At 36.8% G+C, this 23,074-nt stretch overlaps 2 protein-coding genes across 5 annotated transcripts in view; both read right to left on the minus strand.

Annotated features, from left to right (window-relative positions):
- Positions 1 to 411: 411 nt before the first annotated feature.
- On the minus strand, positions 412 to 18,792 carry gad2 (glutamate decarboxylase 2). Its single transcript, XM_084102521.1, has 16 exons — positions 18,009 to 18,792; positions 17,684 to 17,746; positions 17,317 to 17,460; positions 16,566 to 16,799; positions 15,971 to 16,061; positions 15,207 to 15,319; positions 14,637 to 14,752; positions 13,349 to 13,428; positions 13,173 to 13,227; positions 12,942 to 13,058; positions 11,804 to 11,868; positions 11,160 to 11,238; positions 10,845 to 10,994; positions 9,840 to 9,947; positions 7,843 to 7,932; positions 412 to 3,802 (listed from the first exon to the last, which is right to left on the minus strand). Exons 1-16 carry the CDS (start codon positions 18,079 to 18,081, stop codon positions 3,629 to 3,631), a joined length of 1,752 nt encoding a protein of 583 aa, XP_083958647.1. The 5' UTR covers positions 18,082 to 18,792; the 3' UTR covers positions 412 to 3,628.
- Positions 18,793 to 19,056: 264 nt separating this feature from the next.
- myo3a (myosin IIIA) overlaps positions 19,057 to 23,074 on the minus strand; it is a 77,687-nt gene continuing 73,669 nt past the window's right edge. For all 4 annotated transcript variants that reach the window (XM_084102518.1, XM_084102517.1, XM_084102519.1 and 1 more), the window contains 2 exons: positions 20,978 to 21,163; positions 19,057 to 20,801 (listed from right to left, as the gene is read on the minus strand). In XM_084102518.1, the coding sequence (XP_083958644.1) occupies positions 20,669 to 20,801; positions 20,978 to 21,163 (319 nt within the window). In that variant the 3' untranslated portion in view covers positions 19,057 to 20,668. The remainder of the gene's footprint in view (positions 20,802 to 20,977; positions 21,164 to 23,074) is intronic.

Raw genomic sequence — 23,074 nt, forward strand, 5'->3', positions numbered from 1 at the left:
AGAACATTGTGCTTGGTATGTTTTTCATCTTCAAACCAAACTAAACTTAAATCCTGTCTGGCTAGTGCGCATCTCATAATGTTTATCCGTTAAATCAGTTGGCGGAGAGTAGAAGGTCTTTTGTGGCTGTTCAAACGCATTCGACCACATGAGCATTTACACTACAAAAGCAATCCTGTCGAATGCTTTTTGACTACCTCAGGAAGTGGTTGAAAGTGGGCAAGCTTCAAACGTTTTAGACCTTGTTTACCCCTGTATTTAGTGTCATCCACTTGTGATCCAAGCGACTGAAACACATCTTAATACCAGCCGTGAACAGGGCCTGAGGTATTCTGGGAGGATGCTTGGTCAGAAGAGCCCACTGTCTTTCAAACAGTCAAGAGATGAGGTTTAATAAAAATCCAGACAGGCTTGTTTGGCAGTAACATTTATTGGTGTTTCCCATGAAAGTAAAACACATTTCAAGAGGGTCTGTTATCTGCCTCTCTCTATATAATTTCAACACACTAGTTTATAACTTTCATCTGAACGGCAGTTCCTCAGATAATCACTTTTCTTTCAAGCAATGTTCGGTGACAAAGAAAAAAAATGATTTCACCCAGTCACATGGATGACCCTGAACTCGGTCAGGTTCGTGACAACACATGAGTTCCTCATTTGACAAACTGATGGACATGATGGGTAGCCGAGAAACAGCAGGAAAACACTGCTTTTAAAGGTCTGAGAGCTGCTACGGGGCAAAGCAAGAGAGAAAGACATACAGGAAGAAGAGAGAGTGCGATAGAGAAACACTGAGACTTTGAATATGCTTATACAGAGGCATGCCAAGAAACTACACACACTAGTATTAAAGCTGCGGAAAAGCGATAGACAGAGAGAAAGATAGAGATACGGTTGCAAAAGCATACAACTTCTAGCCACACAGAACATGCTTGCTTAGCAGATAAATACGTTGGGTAATGCTAATACAGAGTGAGCAAGCTAGCGACAGTGTACTATATATTTGAAGCTAAGCTATCCATTTGCCACTAAAACTAACACCAGGTTACACTATATATATATATATGAATATCTGGGATTGTATTTCACAAGCTCGGAAAGCAAAGCGTTCATGCACGTGCAAAGAGAGCAGGTTTGTAGCAGCAGCAGCAGCGGGGAAAGACGGCACAGTGGGCGTTCCAAGACTACCACGTTGAGGATGTCAATGCGTTTGTCATGATTACAACAGCTTAAAATACACAAACCATGTGACACAGCTTGTCGATCCAATGAAAGAACACTCATATCTCAAATATTATGAACTTAGCATTCCTTCCATGTTGAAAAACCAACTTAAACTAGCCAGTTGTTAGCTGGTTGACGTTGGACTTCCACCTTCACTAGACTGGGAAACCGGCTCAGACCAGATAAGGCTGGGTTCAGTTGTGTTTATCCAACCCGATCTCATGGCAATTTTGGCACGAATTTTACGAGGTGGCTAATTCGTACGAATTCATAAGACCTCATTCGAATTTTACTAAATCGTACATGTTTTTTACGAGTAGCCCAATTCGTATGAATTCGTACGAATAACCTACACCTGATCCTGCCCCTAAACCTAGACAAATCGTGCGAATGCGTACGTGTGCGGTCGTAGGCATTCATACGAATTAGCCACCTTTTACTCACTTGTACGAATTCGTAAGAATTGGTCATGAGATAGCGTTGGTTTTTCAGCAAGGTTGACTGTTAAGTTCTGCAAGGATACAGGTAGTAATGTATAGCATTAGCAAATCTACCAAGGATTTCAACTATAAAGCAACTCTCATCCTGAAACGAACATCCAAGCTGGGACACATTCAGACAACGCTCAGTTTCTTAAAACATCAAACTATGAACATCCATTGGACAGATCATCATACATATAAGCTAAAGTGCACAAGCTCCTCTTCAGGAGAACTAGACAATACTGGCAATTAATACTAAGGCAATACAGTTACAAACACACAAAAATACAAATCGGCACAGGATGTCAAGTTTATCACTTGGGCACGAATACAACCAGTATTGGTTCAGAAATGGCTCTCATAACTACCGAAATGTGCTATAATAATCATTTCAAGTTAGTATGTTAAAATGCAGTGGCTTCAAGTGGATTTAAAGCCAGTTCCTTCATACACATATCTTTGCAGTTACATAAGTCATCATATTCAACACATCTGACACGCGCACACAACCATTTATGATTAAATATTTGTTGAATAGAGAAAATAATATATATATTTTTACCACACAAATAGACTCTGCCTTATATACAGTACAGTGATGTATTCACATAGATATGTAATTGATCAAGAACATCTTAAAAGTCTATTTACACTATCATAGGGCAGAACCCTATTATGCTTATGTGTTGTTTTCTTTTTGGAGTTTATTTATAACATTAAATTTAGCTCTGTTAATACCCTGAAATATCTATAATTCTGTATAAGAAAGCTAAATAAGTACATGAATGGGTCGGTAAATTAAGAAATCTATTGCTATTATGTATGTAGAAAAGTATGTTACGTTTAGACTAAATTTGTTTGAATTTAAATACAGCATATAATGTGCATGTGCTATTGTTGTGTATTAATTAATATTTGATTTCTTTTTTCTTTTACTTTGCTTAAAAGTGAACATTTACCTGGGCAGCGCCACGTTTACAACGAGTTTCCAAGAATAACTGCCTTTCAAATGCTGTTTTTTTGCACTTTTCCAAGAATATTCTTAAAATTCTTAAAATAACTATTCTTAGTCAATTGCACGTGCGATTAGAGGGAAGAGAAATTCTCATTTTAAAGGGCATTTTATCCTGCAAATAGGATGAGTCAAGAATATTTGTCGGGGGGTTTCTGGGAAGATACATTTTAATTTTATTTTTGTCCTTTTTCATTATTATAATTTTAATTTTAACTTTTAGAAGCACAGTAGCATATCAAGGACGCAAATTTTAACTGTTAGTTACATTTTTGTCAACATACTGTAGACATGTTTATATAAAATTACTGTTCAGCAGCCTCTTGTCAATATACATTTGTGCTTATTTTTGCGCATACTTTAATTATTCAACTATTTATGAACTTCTTGGTCACACTCAATACTCAACAGCTCAAAACTCTTCTGAATCTTGACATATCAATAAAAGATAAGTCACACATTGTCTGTGATTGCAAAAGCTTAAGGTATGATGAAGTGTTTTTGGACAATTATGTGTCTTTACTATTATAATATAGTCATATATATTAACGAAACCTGGCACTTTGAATAACTAGTCAGTCAGATATAAACTTATGACCTGCACTGAATAGAAGCAAATAACTCTTCATATTCATATTCATTAAACACATGTAAACAAACAAAGTCATGTCAAAGACACTAAGATAGACAGTAAAAGCAGACGGTAACACTTTTACAGGGCTTTGGACCACGAAGCCCACAACAACGCTACAATACTAAAGTCTAGATATTTTCATATTGTCATTTTTTTAAATCATACTATCTTTATGTGACTTTGGAGAAGAGGAATCAAAGATTTACCGTTACATTCACAACAAATATTCGATCCATCCAGGGACACAAGAATAACAGGTTTTGGTGCAGTGAGTTTTTAAAGATCCTGCCCCAGTCGCTCAATCTCTTCAATGAGGAAGTCAATGTCTTCAAAGGTAGCGGCTGGGTTGGAGATGACCATTCGGAAGAAGTTGACCTTGTCTCCTTGCGGCTGATAGCTCACCATGGTCGTTCCATACTCCATCATTCTGGCTTTGATTACAGGGGCAACCTGTGAGAAAACATTTTATTAGCTTTGGGAATGACGATATGATTTGTGTTTCACGTTTTTCCGAAATTTGTACAGCTTGCCCTTGCAAAACCTGCTGGGTACTGTTGGTGGTTTTCATGGCATTGCTATACGGTTTCTAAAGTGTTCAGTGTACTTTTTAACATCTTGCTGTGTGGTACTGGCTGGTTGCTAGCATGCCATAGGTGGTTGTTTACTGGTCCAAGTCAAAAGAGTCTCTATAATGGTCTGGTGTCATGTCATGGTTCATGTCATTCAAGTCTTTTTCCTCACCTTAGCAAACCACTAATGACAGTACATCTCCAATCCACTGAAAAGTAGTAAACCTATAATAAAGCGCTAAATGACGTCAGTACTTGTGTTTTGTCGATGCGCTGTCTGTTATTGATCGTAACGGCAAAGCTTGAGCAGCCTATTGATTTGTTGCCATGGTTACCTTAGGCGACTTCTGAATTCTATTCAGTGCATTCTGACTAACTTGGAGGCAAACTTTTGTGGTTACTAAAATATTCTTTGAAAACCCTGTCTATATGTGTATATATACTGTATAGCCTAACTACTGTTCAAAAGTTTGGGTTCAGTAAGATTGTTTGATTTTTAAAACTAATTTTTTTGAAGACCAAGGCTGAATGTATTTGATCAAAACATACAGTAAAAACAGTAATATTGTGAAATGATATTACAATTTAAAATAACTGTCTTAAAATGTATTTTATTCCTGAGGCAGCAAAGCTGAATTTTCAGCATCATTACCCCATTCTTCAGTGTCACATGATCCTTCAGAAATCATTCTAATATGCTGATTTGCTGCTCAGGAAATATTTATTATTATTATCAATGCTGAAAACAGCTGTGCTGCTTACTTTTGAAATATGTATGATGATCTTGAATACTTTTGAAATATAAATTGTTACTGACACTTTACACCAATTTAATGCATCCTTGGTAAATAAAAAGCTAAATAAAAAAACGTACTGACCTCAAACTTGAATGTTAGTGTATGTACAGTATATTTACGTTTTAAATACTTAAAAGGAACAAAAAAAGGGCAACACTTTAGTTTAGGGTCCACTTCTCCACTTCAGTCCTGAAGTGTCAACTAGTCTTCCCTGTGAAGGCCTTCTTCCTTTCTGTCACTGTCAAAGGGAAGGGATTTTGACAACACTATCAAAATGATTCCAGTTCACATAGATACGCGGAAGCGAAAAAAAAAAGAAAAAAAAAACTGTATTATGAATATGTAAGGCCAGACAAGTAGTTTGTTGGGGTCAATTTGTAAAGAAAAATCCGCATTTTTTAAGTTTAAAGCCAAAACAATCTCTGTTACTTTAATTTCTGCTTTGAAACAATCTATATTGTTAAAAGTGCTAAAGAAATGAAGGTGACTTGACTTCTCACTATTAACTAGTTGCTTATTAGCATGCATATTACTAGGATATATGCTGTTTATTAGTACTTATAAAGCACATATTTATGTCTTATTCTGCATGACCATTTTCTACATCCCTTAATCCTACCCAATACCTAAACTAAATTGACTAACTAACTATTAATAAGCAGTAATTAGGAGGCAAAAGTCATAGTTAATAGTTAGTTAATAGTGAGAATTGGACCCTAAACTAAAGTGTGACCCCAAAAAAGTGATATTTAAGCAAAGACAACGGCTAAAAGTGTCATGTTCAATTAATTTATTACTCATTATTTACTCACTCTCATGTCATTCCACAATTGTTTCAACTGTTTTTGTCTATAATATATATTTGAAACATATATATTATATTCCACAGAAGAAAGAAAGTCATACAGGATTGTAACAACATGAGAGTGTGTGAATAATGACAATTTTCATTTTTGGTGAATTATCCTTGAGAAAGTCTTTGATACGGAACGCCTAAAGGGAAAAATTATATGTCAGTGATTTTTGTGTTCTCTCGCAAATGATTTGCTTTCCTCCTTTTTTTCCATTCCTTTAGGGGCTCAATACTTTGAAAGTAAAATATTTATTTGATTGTTTTTTGCATTTATTTGGATGTACATTTAATAATATAAGTAGTATCAATGGGAAAGTTGAAAGACAATTATTTTCAAGTCAAAGCGAAGTCTCTATGTTAAGCAGTTCAAGCTAAATTCATTGCAGAATTTTTATATTTTAGACCAAACCCTGTACAGAATGTTTGAGGAATATAAACACAGTGCTTTCTTCTAAGCATACATCCTCATCATGTTGTCACTAGGCTTAGCTTGAGCAGAACTGAATTGATTAGAGCAGAAGCATTGGACAGTATGTGGGACTGTAATCTGAATAAAAGACACACAGTCACTCATCACCACATAATTACACTCACTTCCCCTCAAATCTGTTGCAGGTTTCCAGCTATTAACAGCCGGCCTGTGTCCAACACCTACATAACCTTCCATCTCTATGAAACAAGCCTTGATATACTGGAACCTGTCCAGTAGTGTCTTTTCATAGGTCTAAAAGACAAACAAAAATACTGTTTTCCCTGCAAACATATGTGTGTATCCTGTTACCCGAGAGTCTCCAGAAACCAGTTTCTATCATTTGTAACAGATAGAGCATGAGCATTCTAGTTTCAGGTATATGAGGAGTGTTTGTGGGTAGTGTTAGATAGAGAACCTCTTTGTATGAGTAGCACGCGCACCATCTGTTCGGCCTAATTGCCCGTTAGAGCTTTACTGGCATGGGTGTGACTGAAGAGCAGCCAGCCAATGAAAGGACACCTGATGAACAGCCCCTCCTCCTACAGTGACATCACTGCAGGGTTGTCTTTTTATATATTTTTCTGGTTTGAATCATCTAGAATAGATATTACAAACAGACATTACCTTAACTGTCATGTGCAGAGACTTATTATTATGTTTGGGGCCTAAGTGCTATAACAGTAATTTTAAAATTACCATAATTTCCCTTTAGAATATTTGAATATCCCTCATGAAAAAGACATACACTTAACATACTTTTAAGAGTACTAATTATGGAAATAATATACTTTAACACATTTTCGTTTCATTCCAATTAAAATGCAATTAAGTATAGTCTTTTAAAGTTTAAATTTATATTTAATGCAATTAGCTGGTCTTTAAATTGCTTTTTTGACCCACTTATAGGAATTAAGCACATCTTTATATGTAATTGTCTTTGAAATATTGTTAAAGTGTATTGCTGTATGTACTGACAAGCATTTTTGGTAAACTAAAATATACTTTAATGTCAATTCTACTGAAAATTGTATGTAATGTATTTATAGCTGTAATTGCACATTTGTAACAATGAAGTCCCAAATTAGTATATTTAAAATATATAAACTTTAAATGTAATACTGAATAATATACAGTTAAAATTATAATCAGGTACTTCGCATGTGCTTTAGTATATTATAAATGTGTTTCTTGAAAGCATGACAAATGATAAAAACATAATGATTTAATGCACTTTATTTATCTATATTAATTTGACATTATCACTAAGCACACTTTTTAAAAGTGTACTTAAGTGTGTTAAAAAACATAGTCATGAAAATGTACTCTCTTTAAGCTCACTTTTAAGTACACTACAAGAGCACATTCATTTAAGCACACTTCTTTTCACAAGGGATGTTTCTCTGCCCTACACAACATCTAAATAGATAGATAGAAAAGGAAAATAGATAAATACTATTCAAGCTTTAATTCCTTTTGTATCACAGCACACATATGTAACCATTTTGAGTTACTTAGCATATGGAAATTCTGCAAAATTCAACAAATTGAATATATATTTTATTTATACTGTATAGGCTAAAGGAGGACTGTTTGTTCTTTAGCTTATAATCTGTTCTTATAAGATAATAGCATGCAATATCAACCTGATATCTCAATGTTAAATTTGGTTTTGTTTAAATGACCTTGGCATCTTTTAAAACTCCCAAACCGAGCATTAAGCGTAATATTCTTTTTTTACGGCAATGTACCATTGAAATGAGTTCAGTTCACATCCATTGATTGAATTGAAGTTTTCTCACCTTGTGCAGACGCTTCGTCTTCTCCACTTTGTCCTCCAGGTTGCGCACACCCGGTGGAAGGTACCAGAAACACACATTGGTATGCTGAGGCTGCAAGGACACGAGACAACCAGATAGCATCAGCGTACGTTCACGCAACACACACACCTATCACGCAATTTAACGTACGACACACACTTGCATAAATAGAGCACTCTGGGGAGTCCATTAAAGATCCGTGACGGAATATTCGATTAGGAGCCGTCTGGGGCCATAATGGGAAATTTTGTCGCTGTCAGTTTGGAAGCAGCCATGTAATCTATTCAATCAAAAGCCTTTGCTTTGAGGGCTTTGAGCGCTTGAGCAGGTAGCTCATAGACAGACACTACAGTCCATTAGAGGCCCTCATGGCCATTATGTGGCTCCAGGGGCCATGCTGGAGAAGAATGCCTCCATGCACCAGTGAAAAGGGCTCATTAGCCATTCAGATGGTGGGACACACAGACAAAACACAGATCGAGTCATACCTCACTGTGCTAGAACCAAAAAGAGCTTGCTAAACATCAAATCGAGAGCTGAAATGTTTTGTTAAATGTCATTCGATCATACTGCAACACCGCAACCTTCCTCGCCTTGCACTGCACTGACTTCAACAAGAGCGCGCTCACTGAGAAGCCTCCAGCCAAATCATTTTGTCACATTGGCACCAGGCACAATTTACATTTAAATGAGCCTCGAACGACTGCTCAGTCATTTCAAGGGTGAAACATTTCATGTTAGCTGAATTAGTGCACACAATCAGCTCTCAAAATTACTTAGAAATACAGGACTTGCATTTAAATTTAGAGAGGATCGTTGTTTTTTAAAAAGGCATCAAATGTGATTTAGAAATACTGCGTGTTTTTTATCTTTAGCAGATGTGCTATTTCCTGACAATTCAGGATGAAATTAAATAAAAAAAGGAATTATTAACTGCATTAATTTCCATCCCACCATTTAATTCTGAATACATTTAAATAATTAAATAATAAATGATCCACAGTGCACAGTTCACATTCTTTAAAAATAAAATAAAAAGCAAATAAATAATATTAAAGCAGTATCTATGAATTAACATACACGCATTACACAGAGACTAACGTTCAAAAGGTTGTGGTCAGTACGATTTTTTTTTTTTTTTTTTTTAAGAATTAATACTTGTTTTCTGCAAGGACATTGATCAAAAGTGATGGTAAAGTACAAACTATTTCTATTTCAAATAAAGATTTTTATATTCATAAATAAATCCTGAAAAAGAATATATGATGGTTTCCACAAAAATATAAAGCAGGACAACTTTTTTTTTAACATTAATGACAATAAGAAATGTTTCTTGAGCAGTAAATCAGCATATTAGGATGATTAGATAGGATCATGTGACACTGAAGACTGGAGTAATGATGCTGATTCAGCTTTACCATCAAAGCAATAAATTACATTTTAAAATATATTCAAATAGACGACAAACCCTATTCCTAACCCTAGAGAAAGTACATGCTGTTAATTCATGTTGTTAATTACAGACCCAAACGTTTTGAATGGTATGCATCTGTATCATGTTTAGCCCCACACAGTCAGACTTTTGAACATCAGTATAAAGCCTAATCAACACTGCAGATTATTTATTCAGGAAGAGCCCCCTAACCGAGACGGGTGGGTTGTATGGGCCTGGTTTCACAGACAGGGCTTAGATTAAATTGTGGTGCGACAGCCTCACTGTAAAAATAACAGAAAATGTCTGTCCATTATTGTGTCTTTATTGTGACATTAATAGCATTATTGTGTGTAATATGCTGAGGGCATCAGTGCACAGACTATGTGCGGTCCATTTATATTCCATTCTGTTTGGTAGTTTTGCCTAATTCCTTTTTTGAGAAAGGTGATTTTCTCTTTTCTTGAACAGTTTCTTGATTTCTACTAAATAAAAATCATTGATCACATGATGCAAGAGTAAGACAAAATAATCTAATAAGACTTACCTTTCCATCAAACACCATCTCATATCCTTCCCTGTCCTTGATCTTGTTGTAAAGATATTCTGAAAGCTCCAGACATTTGTCAATCTGAGACTCAAAACCAATAGTGCCCTTCAGAGAAGAAGAGAGAGGGCAAACATTGTGATAACACCTTACCTCACTGAACAACCAACCAATCTGGTTGTACCTTGTAGCAAAATGACTGTCCCAAGTGTCTTTACAGGGGTCATTTAAGGCAGGGCAGCTGTGATGCTGGCTTGTCTTCGCGTCAACTTAAATTCTTGTCTTAAAATAGTTTGAAGTTAGGTTAGCCTATGATAGGATAGGATAGGATAGGATAGGATAGGATAGGATAGGATAGGATAGGATAGGATAAGATAGGATAGGATAGGATAAGACAGGACAGGACAGGACAGGACAGGACAGGAAAAGATAGGAGAGGTTAGCCTAGGATAGGACAGGAGATGAGATGAGATGAGATGAGAGGAGAGGAGAGGAGAGGAGAGGAGAGGAGAGGAGAGGAGAGGAGAGGAGAGGAGAGGAGAGGAGAGGATCAGGCAGGATAGGATAGGATAGATGAATGGATAATAGACAGACAGACAGACAGACATAGATAGATAGATAGATAGATAGATAGATAGATAGATAGATAGATAGATAGATAGATAGATCATTTGCAATAATTTATCTGAAATATAACTCATGTTGTTATAGAGGGTATGCACGTGATGACACCGAGTGACTGCGGTTATGCCCACTGGGTGGCAAAAAGACTGAGTGGCAGCATTAGTTTTCAGCGTGAATGCCACGAAAAACACACAAAACACGTCTAAAATGGGAAAGAGCTTTGAGACTGACTGTACAACTAGATTTGACAAGAAATCAGACAGCCGAAAGCTACAGAACAGAGAAGCAAATGGATCGCTGCAATTCATAGAAACAACTGGACTCCAGGCAGCGAAAGGTGGATTTGCACTTATCATCATTTAACATAAAGCTGTACAATACCTTAGCTCTCCACATTAGCCATAGTTTGAAGATGTCCACATGGCGGCCGCACTGCAGGGCCTTGTCCCCCGTGTCATAGGACAGATCATAGTGCTTGTCCTGCTGGAACAGATAACAGGCCTGCATCTGATTGCAGCTCTGCATCAGTCCCTGGATCAGATAACAAGAAGAGGAAGGAAACAAATTACAAAAAATAAAACAAATTTTTGTTGCAAATGATTTTCACATGTTAAGTGTGAATGTGATAATGTGATGAAGTTGTAATGTGATGATATGTTAAGTTTTGGTTTTGATAGAGAAAGCAGAGAGCCTCACCTCCTCTCGAACCAGCAGAGCAGAGCACTGCAAGGGCACAGCCATCATTTTATGAGGGTTCCAGGTCATAGAATTAGCCCTAAAATTGTATACAAATAATTAAAATAGCACATGATGAAATTAATAAATAACTACATAAAAAATATATTTTGATTTAGACAACATTTCTCCCTGAGGCACTGTGTTGTGCAGTGAAATGTCAAGTCTATCAAACAGAAGTTTGTGGATTTCTCAATAATATTTCATTCATGGCAACTCTTTGAATTTAACAAGCATTTACTGATAAGAATGAAGTGTTGTCATCGTGGACTAGATATGTCACGCTGCTACTGCTATATACTGGGCAAATACTAAGACTTTTTTCTGTTAAACATGCTCAGACAAAGAATTAAGAATGCAGCTGCAAAAGGTAAAGTAAGAGTAACCCTGGTGCTGGGGAAGAGGAGGGATCAAATGAAGAATTCTCGTAGCTTGCACAGAGAACGTGCACCGGCTAGTTAAGTTGGGATAATAAGGAGTTATGTGGATGAAGAAGTGTGATCAAAAGGGCGTGGCACCAGCACTGAGAGAACCAATCAGCCTACAGATAGATTTTCATGACTGAACTAGACATTTAGTCGATAAGGACTGCAGATTGTACTGACCTCTCGACTCCATTCAGCTTCCACCGGTGTTTCCGGGACATTAGCAAACTTCCGCCCCATGCTCCCTGTAGGAGCACAGAGACAGCAGTCATTTTAAAGACATTCTTAAATCTGTTAATATGAACATGTTTGTCCTTCTCGTTTTAAAAAAGGGGGTCTGCAACAAGCACCACTTGAGATATGACTTGAAAACATGATACTCATCTTTATTATTACATTTCTAAAGACAGATGTTATGTTTTTTTCATCATTATATTCATGTACATTATATTCACAGCTCATTTGAGATTGCAGAGGTTTGGGATACAGGTCTCATCTGTACTACATGTCTAACTGCTGCCTTGAGGGTTGATAAATGAGACTAAGTACATCCAAAAGTGATTCATGTGTTTGAGCTCCAGCATGCCTCCACAATATGTCTGTGTGGCTGTTGAAATGCCAGAGGCGTTTATATTGTAATATTGAGGAATAATATCAGGTCCATGAGAATGAATACACACATGTTCACACTCACACAGACTGATTGAAAGTAATTCCTCTAATAGGAAACATTTAGATGAAGCTACATTTCAAAAGGAGGTCATTTATTGCATGCTTGCTAAATTAACTCGGTGCCAAATTTCAAACACAGCTGGGTCAATAGTAACAAATCATGAGATTTTTACATTTTCCATTAAAAAAAAAGGAAAAAAAAGTTGCGAACAAACTTTCTGGGTGGTCCTGGGTGTTTGGAGTGGGTTTTTAGCACATTGGTGGTTACTAGGGTGCTCTTGTTGGTTACTAGGAAATTGCTGTATCCACTAATTGAAAATCAGAAGTTTGATTGCTTAGAAAGTAACAGCACAACTTTACTCAGCAGTACAGGAATCCTACAGGGCTTTGTTCAAATCCCTGACTTTATGTATAAGCAGTAAATACTTTTTTTCTTAAAATATATAGTGCTCATCAACACTCAGTAGTCCATATGTTATAGGCTGTAATGCAGAACAGTCGAGAAGGTCCTCAGTTCTGCATCCAGAGAATGATACTTAGGCTTTGCCAACACTGAGATCACTCTTGGATCACAGTCCACTGTCTGTATTTCACAGGTGAAACGTTCAGGAAGTTCATGTAAGTTCAGGGCGGCAGATCTACTCACATCCACATGCATCCAGATTTCATGCTTCTTGCAGATGTCCGCTATAGCGATCAAAGGATCAAAGGCACCATAAACCGTGGTGCCGGCCGTGGCGCTGACGAAGAATGGCACGTATCCCTGTGAGAAAGAAATCAGCAGGTTATTCAAGGGCCCATTTTGCCACAGAACCAGACAGATTATTCAAACAGACCCAAGAAGAGACGGTCATGGAGATACGGTCATTGAAATTACCTTCTGCTTGGCTTCAATGATCCTCCTCTCAAGGTCGGAAGGAATCATCTTACCCCTGGCAGAAATGAGAACAGTAACGCTGAAGTCATATGGTTTAGTGTTTATTATGTTAAGACAGACATTTCTCAGTCGTGCAGTCATGAAGTAATGCTTCAGTTGTGACAATCCAGACTAACCTTTCATCAGCTTTAATACAGATGACACTCTCTGTACCGATTCCAAGTGCGGCTGCTCCTTTCTTGATTGAAAAGTGACTCTGAAAGGCATAATGATAGAATCATAATAGAAACTGTGCTCAGAATATAGTTAGTGTATTCATTTTCTGGAATTATTAATAATATTAATTTTTGTCTTTTTTTTTTTATATATATATATTTCACAAAGTAATATTTTAATGCGAAATTGACATGAGATGTAATTTTTCTTTACCCTTTTGACAGATCATAAAAATAATCCATATGAATTGAGCGGTTTAGTCCAGATTTTCTGCAGAGACTTGAGAAAACTCCTACATGAATTAGGTGCTGTTAAAAAAGTAACCCTTTCCTAAAATTTCAGGTGCTGTTATTATTCAGTTAATAGAGTAATAGAGACTTTAATTTAGGCTTTTATTCACATATAAACATTGATCAGTGAACTTAGAAGCTCAACCAAACCTGCTTGACGCGCGAGAACAAACCTCTTGCTCAAACGTGCTGCGTAACATGAGAATGAACCTCATTGGTTCTTGCTGAAGCTCAAACGTGCTGCGTAACATGAGAATGAACCTCATTGGTTCTTGCTGAAGCTCAAACGTGCTGCGTAACACGAGAATCAACCTCGCTGGTTCTCGCACGTCAAGCGAACATGCTTGAGCTTCCGTTTACCACAACTGATGATGTGTGAGTTGATGAATGTTTAAATGTGAAAAAGCCTAAATTCAGTCTGTTCATCATATAATGCGGTCGAGTCTCTTCAGAATATGTGGACTAAACTGCTCGTTTCATATGGATTAGTTTTACGATCTCTTTATAAACTTTTTGAGGCGTCAAAGTGGTAGCTGCATTGTAGTCAAATCTCCTGTCTAGTTTGTCAGACAAAATGGCGGATTCAGCAGTATGATTGGTCAGATCACCTGTCAATCAAACTGTAATGCGCCAAGTGAATTGGGGTCTATTTCCACAAATGACTGGTCATATAATAATGGTCATAAAACATATTGCATTAAAACAAAAAGGGCTTCTATTTTGACACCAGTGATTGAGTCATGTGCAGTGACTGACAACATTTATTTGTAATGGAGTAAGCTCTCTGTGTACTTTAAAATACTGCCCAAAAATAAGTAGACTGCTGTTTAGGAGTCAAGAACCGAAAAATAAGTAGACATATTGCTGTTTAGGAGAAACATCTACGACAGGTTGTTGTTAATTATTAAATATATAGGAGGACAGGTTAAAAAAAAAAGAGATAAATAAATGGACGTACATGTTCAGATGTGAAGGCCACCAGTCTGGGTACGGATGACATTCCTTTCTCCTTCACCTCAGGGAACATTTTATAGCGAGCCAGTAGCATGGCATACATGTTGGAAATGGCGCCACCTAGAGAACAATAAAGCAATCCTTCCATTCCATCACTCAGGTAAAGCTTGACTCCTGTCAGTTTTTACTCAAGATTAATTCTCTGCTCTAATTCTCCACATCACTTCCCAATTGTGATCTGTTTATCAGTGCCTAAAATCTGAGTCAATTAGAAACCTTTTTTTTTTTTTTTTGCAAAGTGGGGCAAAGAAAAGCAGTGCAGAAATTACAATAATTTGCATCAGTTTCACTTTTTTTTTTCTTAATGTGTGTGGTTGGAGTCACATTCATTGTTAGATAACACTTTTACAACCCAACAGCACAAATAACTGAGATTCTTCTTTTCAAGATCCTCAAAGAGTTATAGAGAAATCCTGTCCTAAAAACTTCAGACTTTTCCTGCGCTTGCGCTCACGTCGCAGCAGAAGCACGCAGTGCAGAACGAGGCAGGTCACTCAGATTGACAGCTGCTTACCCGGGGAGAATATTCCATCACCGCGACCGTCCTGCCAGCCAATGATCTCCCTCATCTTCTTCAGCGTGACGTACTCCAACAGCACGAAGACTGGAGCCACCTCATAGGTGAACCTGTTTGCACAGAGATCACATGACCTAGTTACACAAGCCAGAAAAAAATGTCACGACAAGCAAACGTCACGACAACCTGTTTCGCAACTGATGTTTGAGGGGATTTTGCAACAGTCTGCAGGTTTTACAGCCGTGTGTCATTGCCAGCTTAAAACGATGATGGAAATATAATTCTGACAAGACATGAATTTTTATAATATTTAGATTTTTTTAAACATATTTTCTAAAATGATACATTTGATTTCTATAATGTAACAAATTAAACAAACTGAAAAAGCTGTTGTACCCTCACAGAAACTGTTACACTGTTATTACATTGTTATTACATTATTACATTGTTATTACATGTTTAAGCATCTGTTAAATTAAAACTTTGACTCCCAACATAAAATACATTTTCTTATCAGCCTGAATATAAATTTCCATATCATTTTCTCTCTGTGAATGAATCTGAACACAAGATGAAAGAGGGGAGGTTATATTTGCTGCTCTGATTTCATCTGTGCCTTTCATTTTATTCCGTTCAACTGATATCTGTGAGGTTAAGGCAGCCACCACAAAGACCAGGTCAAAAGAATGCTTATGAAAGCAGAGAAAACGGAAATGATCTCAACCTGCTTTGTATTTTAATGGAAGGAGACACACACTCACATATTGGTGTTGGCAGTGGACGTTAGCCAATCTGCAGCCAAGCCAACCATGTCTAACCCAGTGGAGAGCTGATTGAAATACCTGGGATGTGCTGAAGATTGACACAACATACAGGGAAAATATTAAATTAATGAATTTAATATCTAACTATATTTCTGCCGAAATAATAGTCCACTATTAATAATAGTCACTTGCGGCTTGATGTAAAAGCTCTAATGAATCTCAGACCGGCGCAGACAGCAATAAATCAATCAATCTTTCTGGTCATTCATATTATTCCCAAAACGAAAATCACTTTTCAAAATAATTTCTCTTAGTTAAAATGCCACCAGAGAAAATAAAATCGTCCCTAGACGCATTCATTTAATATCACGTCATGTTCCGATCTGATTCGATTCGCCTTCAGGCACAAACTGATGCTTGTGGTTCTGCAGTCTAAAAAATCAAGCGAGGCAATCAATAAAACAATTTTTATAATGTATAGTCTAAGCTAGATGATATATAGATATGTTAGATTGAATATAAAAAATATAAAATAACATATATTTTAGTATCGACATGAACCCTTGTATTGCATACTAATTAAAACACTCACCAGTTTTTATGGCGTATTTTAGCGTCGCGCGACAGCTGATCAGAATATCATCCAAAGTCTCGGGTTCGTCCGAAAGCTCCCAATTATTCCTTTGGAGCAATTCATTTGGATAGTGAAAATCAATCACTTTCGTTGATCTGTCAAAAGATTCCACTATATAAGCCAGCAATATATCAACAACCTCCTGCAGAAAATTCAGAGTCTTCGCGTCCCCGTCCAATGCAGGTAAAAGATCTGTAAATAATAATAATAATAAAACATGACTGCATTACAATAACAGATGATGGTGTTTAGTGCAGAGAGCAAAAGTGAAATAGCTTCATTTAACCTTGAATAAAAAAGGACAAAGCATTCATTGATACATTATAGCTACCTTTTTTATTCAATAATTTGCGATAACAATGCACAGGCACGATTTTATTTAAAAATTAGTATTTTTTTCTTTCTTTTTATAATTGTTTTTATTCAATATAATGAAATTTATAAATACCTTGGAAATGGCATTTTAAAATTAAGTAGCCTTTGAAACAGACGACGTGCAAAATCAAGACATAGCCTATATAGCCTACTTAAAAAATGAGTTTTAACGAAAAACGCCGCAAGGATGAACATACCACAAACAAAAACTACTGACACCATATAGAAATCGAATAAAACCACGTAACCAATATAACCATGATTTCTATGCGATTTTACCCTTTATTCAGGTGTGATATGTGCCGTGATAGAGATGTGATTTGAGGTGATTTACCTGTTGAATAGAGATCAGAGAAACCCACGGTGGCTTTGGAGCAGTTACAGGGTTTATTACAGGCGCAGCTCTCGGCTGTAGACTCATCTTCGGCTTTAACTGAGGCTTGAGCTGCTTTCTCAGCCTCCCCGACATTTAACAAAGCTACAGGAGAAACCATTACTCTATTAACTGAATAAAAAACAGCACCTCAAATTTCTTTTTTTAACAGCACCTAATTCGTGTGGGAGTTTTCAGAATCTATTGACTCCAAAAACGAAAATATGCTTTTCTAAATGATTTAGACAATATATCACATTTTAGGAATGTAGGTGAGAGGCACAAATAAAGATCTTAAATATAGACTTCATGTTAAAAATAAACGTACCACATAATTTGGAGCCGATGCCTCCGGAGAATTTCTGGGCCGCCGCCTGACACCATGCTCTGGCTGAAACGACCAAGTGCGTGATTTAAACACCATATCCGCCATAAAACTTCCATCAAGAGCATCAATTATCCATGGCATGGAATCTGCCTTAAAACACCCAACTAAATTCGGTTGTTTATCATGCGACACACTTGACATGACATTTCAAGGTTTAAAATAACCTTGAGCATTCAAGACGCAATAAATGTCGCATTTCTTTGTCTCATAGCCACTAATATATAAAACACAATTTCAGGCTTCCTTTTGACGCCACGCCACTTACGAGTGTTCGGACTTTGACTGCCGTCTCCAGCCGGGTTTTCAGCACCCATAAACCAAAACCCGTGTGATGCCATCGCGAACAGAGCGGATCAGAGCAGAACCAGAGAGACGCGAGCAGCAGCCATCCAGACGCGCGTCACGGGGGAACGGGAGCTGAATACAGCTGCGTATTCACAATCACACCTGTCCAAACGCTTCGAATACCTTAATTTCTAAGGTGCTCATAAAAAGATGTTCAAACCAACTCTGACGGAGAACAGCCGAGACAGAGTGTCTTTATTCAATTGGTGCGCCGTGCGCAATGATTTGGAGCAGCCGTCACCGAACTCACGGAGAAACACTGGCACTGATGGAGACACATGCATCCGCTGACTCTCATTCTCTTTCACATGGCTCAGCTGCAAATGCAAGTTGAGGATGCACAGTATATTTCTAAAAACGCACTCGTAGCAATCCGTAGCGCGGGCTCTCCAACATGCAAACTTGCAACTTTAGTGGTAATAAAAGCTTGTTGTGGCGTAAAGATAATCCGCCTCACGTCACCAGAGAAATTCCGACGCGATTCGGCTCATGACGACACTATTTTGCGTCGTTAATCGTGACCACACACACACACACACACACACTAGTTTATGAACCTCCTGGCGCACCACCCGCATCTGTGCTGAAGGCACAACAGTTTTTTTTTTTTTTATTCTGTAATTGCTTTCCTCTAATATTGAACACACCACATCAGAAGCAGGAGGAGCAGCCGGGCTGCTCTATGGACCATGACATTCAGATCTGGGGTCCATCCCTGCCCCCCTTTTAAATCATCAAATATTTTCTTATGTGAAAATTGGAGACCCAGTTTCAAACATGATCGGGATAACCTAGAATTAGTCAAAACATTACTCTGAATTTATTTATTATCAATGTCAGTGTGTGCGGTGATCGTGCGCAATGGTACACATGCTATTTTTTTCGGCATGTATATAATAAGACGAAACCCTAAATAATGCAGAAATAAACTAAAATCATAAGATGTAGAAAATAACAGCATAATCAGGTTAATGTTGGTGTGTAGACCTTGTTTAATCGAGAAAAATCACATAGAAAAGCAGGTCAATAGAGTTACATCGGGGAATTTTTTTTTCAATGTCAATCCAATGAGCAATGGTCAATGTCAATGAACATCAAACTAAAAAAAACTAAAAAACATTTATTAGATCAATTATTAAATAAAATTGGAATTTATTAGGCATCTGCTTTCCACTGTAATTGTTACTAAACATGAAATCCAAAACCATTTAATACAAATAATGTATTTCTGAAAAATGGCATAAGAAAATGAAACTCGTACAATAATTACATTTCTCTATAACTGTAGTCCGCTCAGGGTTTAACATCAACCATTATGTACACTATTGTATGCATTTTATCATTTATTTTGACTAATTACAGAATAATTAAATATTTATAAAATCATATTTACAAATAAGTGACATTTCAAGAATACATATATGTGTTTGCATTATGTGAACACGATACAAGTGCATACTGTACATGCATCTGGAAAAGTATAAATATAATCTATATTTTTACATCCTGCTGATGTTTATGCAGAAATGATGCAACAAGTCTGACTCACTAAACCATCCAGGATCCATTAGAGACAGTAATTCAAATATAACCTCTAATTGGTGGAAATATAAAGTTCATTTTATGAATGTCTTTGAAGACGAATCTCTATTCACAAAGAGACTTGAACAGAATGCATCAACAAACATCAACTGCTAAACCTGAGTTAACAATCAAGCAAGGGCAGCACTAAGAGCACTGGAGTTTGGCTCCATCCATGAAGACATTACTTCAATTCATTAAGTCTCTGATTAGCTTATTATTGTTACATTCTGTGCAGCAAAAAAACAAAAACAATAATTGGTCACTATTTTCATAAACTAAAGCTATATTGCAGAATTTATTATCCATGTACAAATATTTTTTTTAAAAATATTTAAAGAAAAAAAAAAGTAGAAAAAAAAAATCATGCACCCTCATCATCAAAATAACTTCCCCTCCTTCTTGCAGCAACATCTCTTCTTTGATCATGTGTTTACTGGTGTGAGGGCGGGACAACCTGTCACTCACACCAGATCCACCAATAGCAAACCACAACCATCCAATCAACTCCCAAAAGACAAAATCAAGTCCCGTCCTACATTTTTTCTAGTCTGAGAAGCCGTTTCACTTGGATATACGTCACAATAGGGAAGAAAAGGCTATCACAACTTCTGTTTCTTTGAGAAACCAACCAAGTAAACTGATTTACTTAAAGAAACCCGTCACCCAAAGAGATAATCTGTTAACCTCTGCAACCGGATCAGTCTGATTTCTGAACAAATCGTTTCAATAGATTCAGCTCTGACTCATTAATTCGTTGATTAATTAAACATCACTTTGTGGCTTATTGGAGATTTGAAAGCTTCAGTTCTTGATTATTGTAATCGCATGGAAAAGAGCGGCTGTTACATTATTCAAAATGTCTCCTTTCGTGTTCCATGCGAGAAAGAAAATCATCTGGGTTCGGAATGACAAGACAGTGAGTAAATGATGCCAGAATTTTTGGTGAACTCTTCCTTTAAGGACACACAGCATTCTCTGCTGACCACAGTATTAACATTAGTCCTGTTGTTGAGGGTTATGGCACGTTATAAGCCTTCTTCTCTGGGAGGTCTTCCTCAGTATCTTTCTATAGTCATAGGGGTTGTCCTCACTTTGACTCTCTGTAGAGGGCATTTTAGAGAACGAGTGCCTGTGGACAGAGAGATAAAGCATGACTTCACACAGAAAGGGAAAGAAAGCGTGGATATCTGCATCTTCTGCTCCAACACATTCATCATGTCTGCCGCTCAGTGTATAGCAGTGTGAGGTCAACGTCCTGAGGAGTGCATTTGTTAAACAGACTGAACGATGCAAGTGTTCTTTCACCTCTTCTCCTTTGGATCTTTAGGGATATCAGATTTCGGGACATCGGACAGTGGTGTCTCAGAAGAGCGTCTTCTCTCAGTGGAAGCCCTGCGTTTGCTGGAGCGCCGTCGGTCACTGGGCAGGCTTGTGGATTTACTGCTGCTCAAACCCTGGTAGTACTGGTCATCATTGTCCAGCTTTTTGGGGCTGTTGGTGCAGAGAAAACATGAATTTGTACCTATACTTAAAAATAAAGGTTATTTATTGGCAGTGAAGATCCATTGAACCTTTTCAATGTACAAAAGGTTCTTTATAATGGAAAATGCTTCTTTAGATTATTAAAATGTTCTTCACACTAAGAAAAAATGATTATTTTAAAGTCTCCCTGTAGTCAATAATTGTGGACCATGAATATGCAAATTAGCCCCGGCTCCTCTCACTCACGCCAGCTCACAGATTTACTCTGCCAACTTACTGTAGTAAACGTTGCACAATGGTATCGCTCTTTACAGCATCGGGCACATAACGGACATTAATATGATTAGCCTTTTGCTTGACTATGCTATCAAACAGCTGATGTGTGTGTTGCGAATGTTACTCAAACCATGTTCCCGTTCGCCATCTCAGTCTGCCTTCTAAAAATCAGAATCCTTACAAATACTTTGAAAGGCATATAGTTCATCATAACATCATACATCATATACATAATTCACCCACTATATTGCAAAATGTACCTGCTTTTTCATATCAACAGAAAAATATACCAGGATAACCTGTCTTCTTGAGACTCCCCTGTTACAGAGTTAATGATATGCTAAATCACGTCAGAAACACCAGCGATTTCAAACCGCGTTTTTGAGACCGTCTTCGGTTCACTGCAGTTTTAAGGAGAAAACACTCAGTAATGGTGTTGACTGATGATTCTGCGCATGGTTTGTCTTAAAGCATATTAAAAACACCACAGACATATAAACAACATTAAAATCTTGATTTCTACCACAGGAGGACTTAATAACTGTTCACTTAAGTTCTTTGGGCAACCAGAAATGGTTCTTCTATGGTATTGCTGTGAAAATCCCCCTTTGGAACCTTTAGTTTTGAAATAAGGTTTAAGGATAGTTCACACAATACAATTCAATTCGGTCATCATTCATTCATAAGTCATTGATTTGTTTCTTCAAAAGGCTTGGAATAGTAACGTGTCATATGGACTATTTTTATGGTGTCCCCATGTACTTTTTTGAATGACATGCGTTTGAGTGATCATGACAGAACTACTGTATTACTGTTTACAATGCTGCATTTAGAATTCTTTGCTTCAGAAAACCCTGCTTGCCGTTAGCCAAAGTTTGTTGTTCCTGATCATAAATAACGTATATTTTGTCATAGCAGGCTGCTATTAATAGTTGGCCATTATGCTGTATTGGGTGCATTTCACGGCTGTTCTGCAGTATGTAAGCGATGGCCTTCAGGACAGCCTCTGATTCATGGCTCCTCAGCAGACTCAAATGGGAATGTTCTTTCAGTAGACTTTACCATTGTCTCAAGGCTTATGGAATAAAAACAGCCATCTATGAAAAGCCTACGGTCAGCACCAGTCAGCAGCACCACTGGCCTACTGATGCTCTGATATCCAACAAACAACTAAATATATACATCAAAATATTATTTAAAAATTATTTAGTATTATATTAACATGTATTGGTAACACTTTACAATAAGGTTCCATTAGTTAAGGTTAGTGCATAGTAAATGCATTACCTAATATTAACTAACAATGAGAATACATTCGTTACAGTATTGTATTCATTAATAAATACAAATACGACTGTTCATTGTTAGTTCAGGTTTAACTAATGTTAACAAATAAAACTTTTGATTTTAATCACGTATTAGTAAATGTTGAGATTAACATTAACTGAGATTAATAAATGCTTTAGAAATATTTGTATTGTTAGTTCTAATGTTAACAAATGAAACCTTATTGTAAAGAATGTAATCTTTTATAATATGATACTTATAATAATAAAGTATTAATATAAAAGTTAAAAATATATAATTTGTATATTTTTATTGCCATAAAAATTATATTTATAATCATTTTAATAGATTATGATA

This window comes from Abramis brama (genome assembly GCF_963993115.1).
Source record: "Abramis brama genome assembly, chromosome: 24".
Taxonomy (NCBI): Eukaryota; Metazoa; Chordata; class Actinopteri; order Cypriniformes; family Leuciscidae; genus Abramis; species Abramis brama.

Bases quoted from the DNA above. Each gene is read 5' to 3' on its own strand.
- gad2 (XM_084102521.1), bottom strand. From the start codon at position 18,081: ATGGCATCACACGGGTTTTGGTTTATGGGTGCTGAAAACCCGGCTGGA. The intron at 14,753-15,206 runs GTAAGCAGCTGT...ATTGTTCTCTAG, and splicing joins TGATGGAATATTCTCCCCGG to GTGGCGCCATTTCCAACATG. The intron at 10,995-11,159 runs GTGAGGCTCTCT...TATCTGATCCAG, and splicing joins CTCTGCTGGTTCGAGAGGAG to GGACTGATGCAGAGCTGCAA.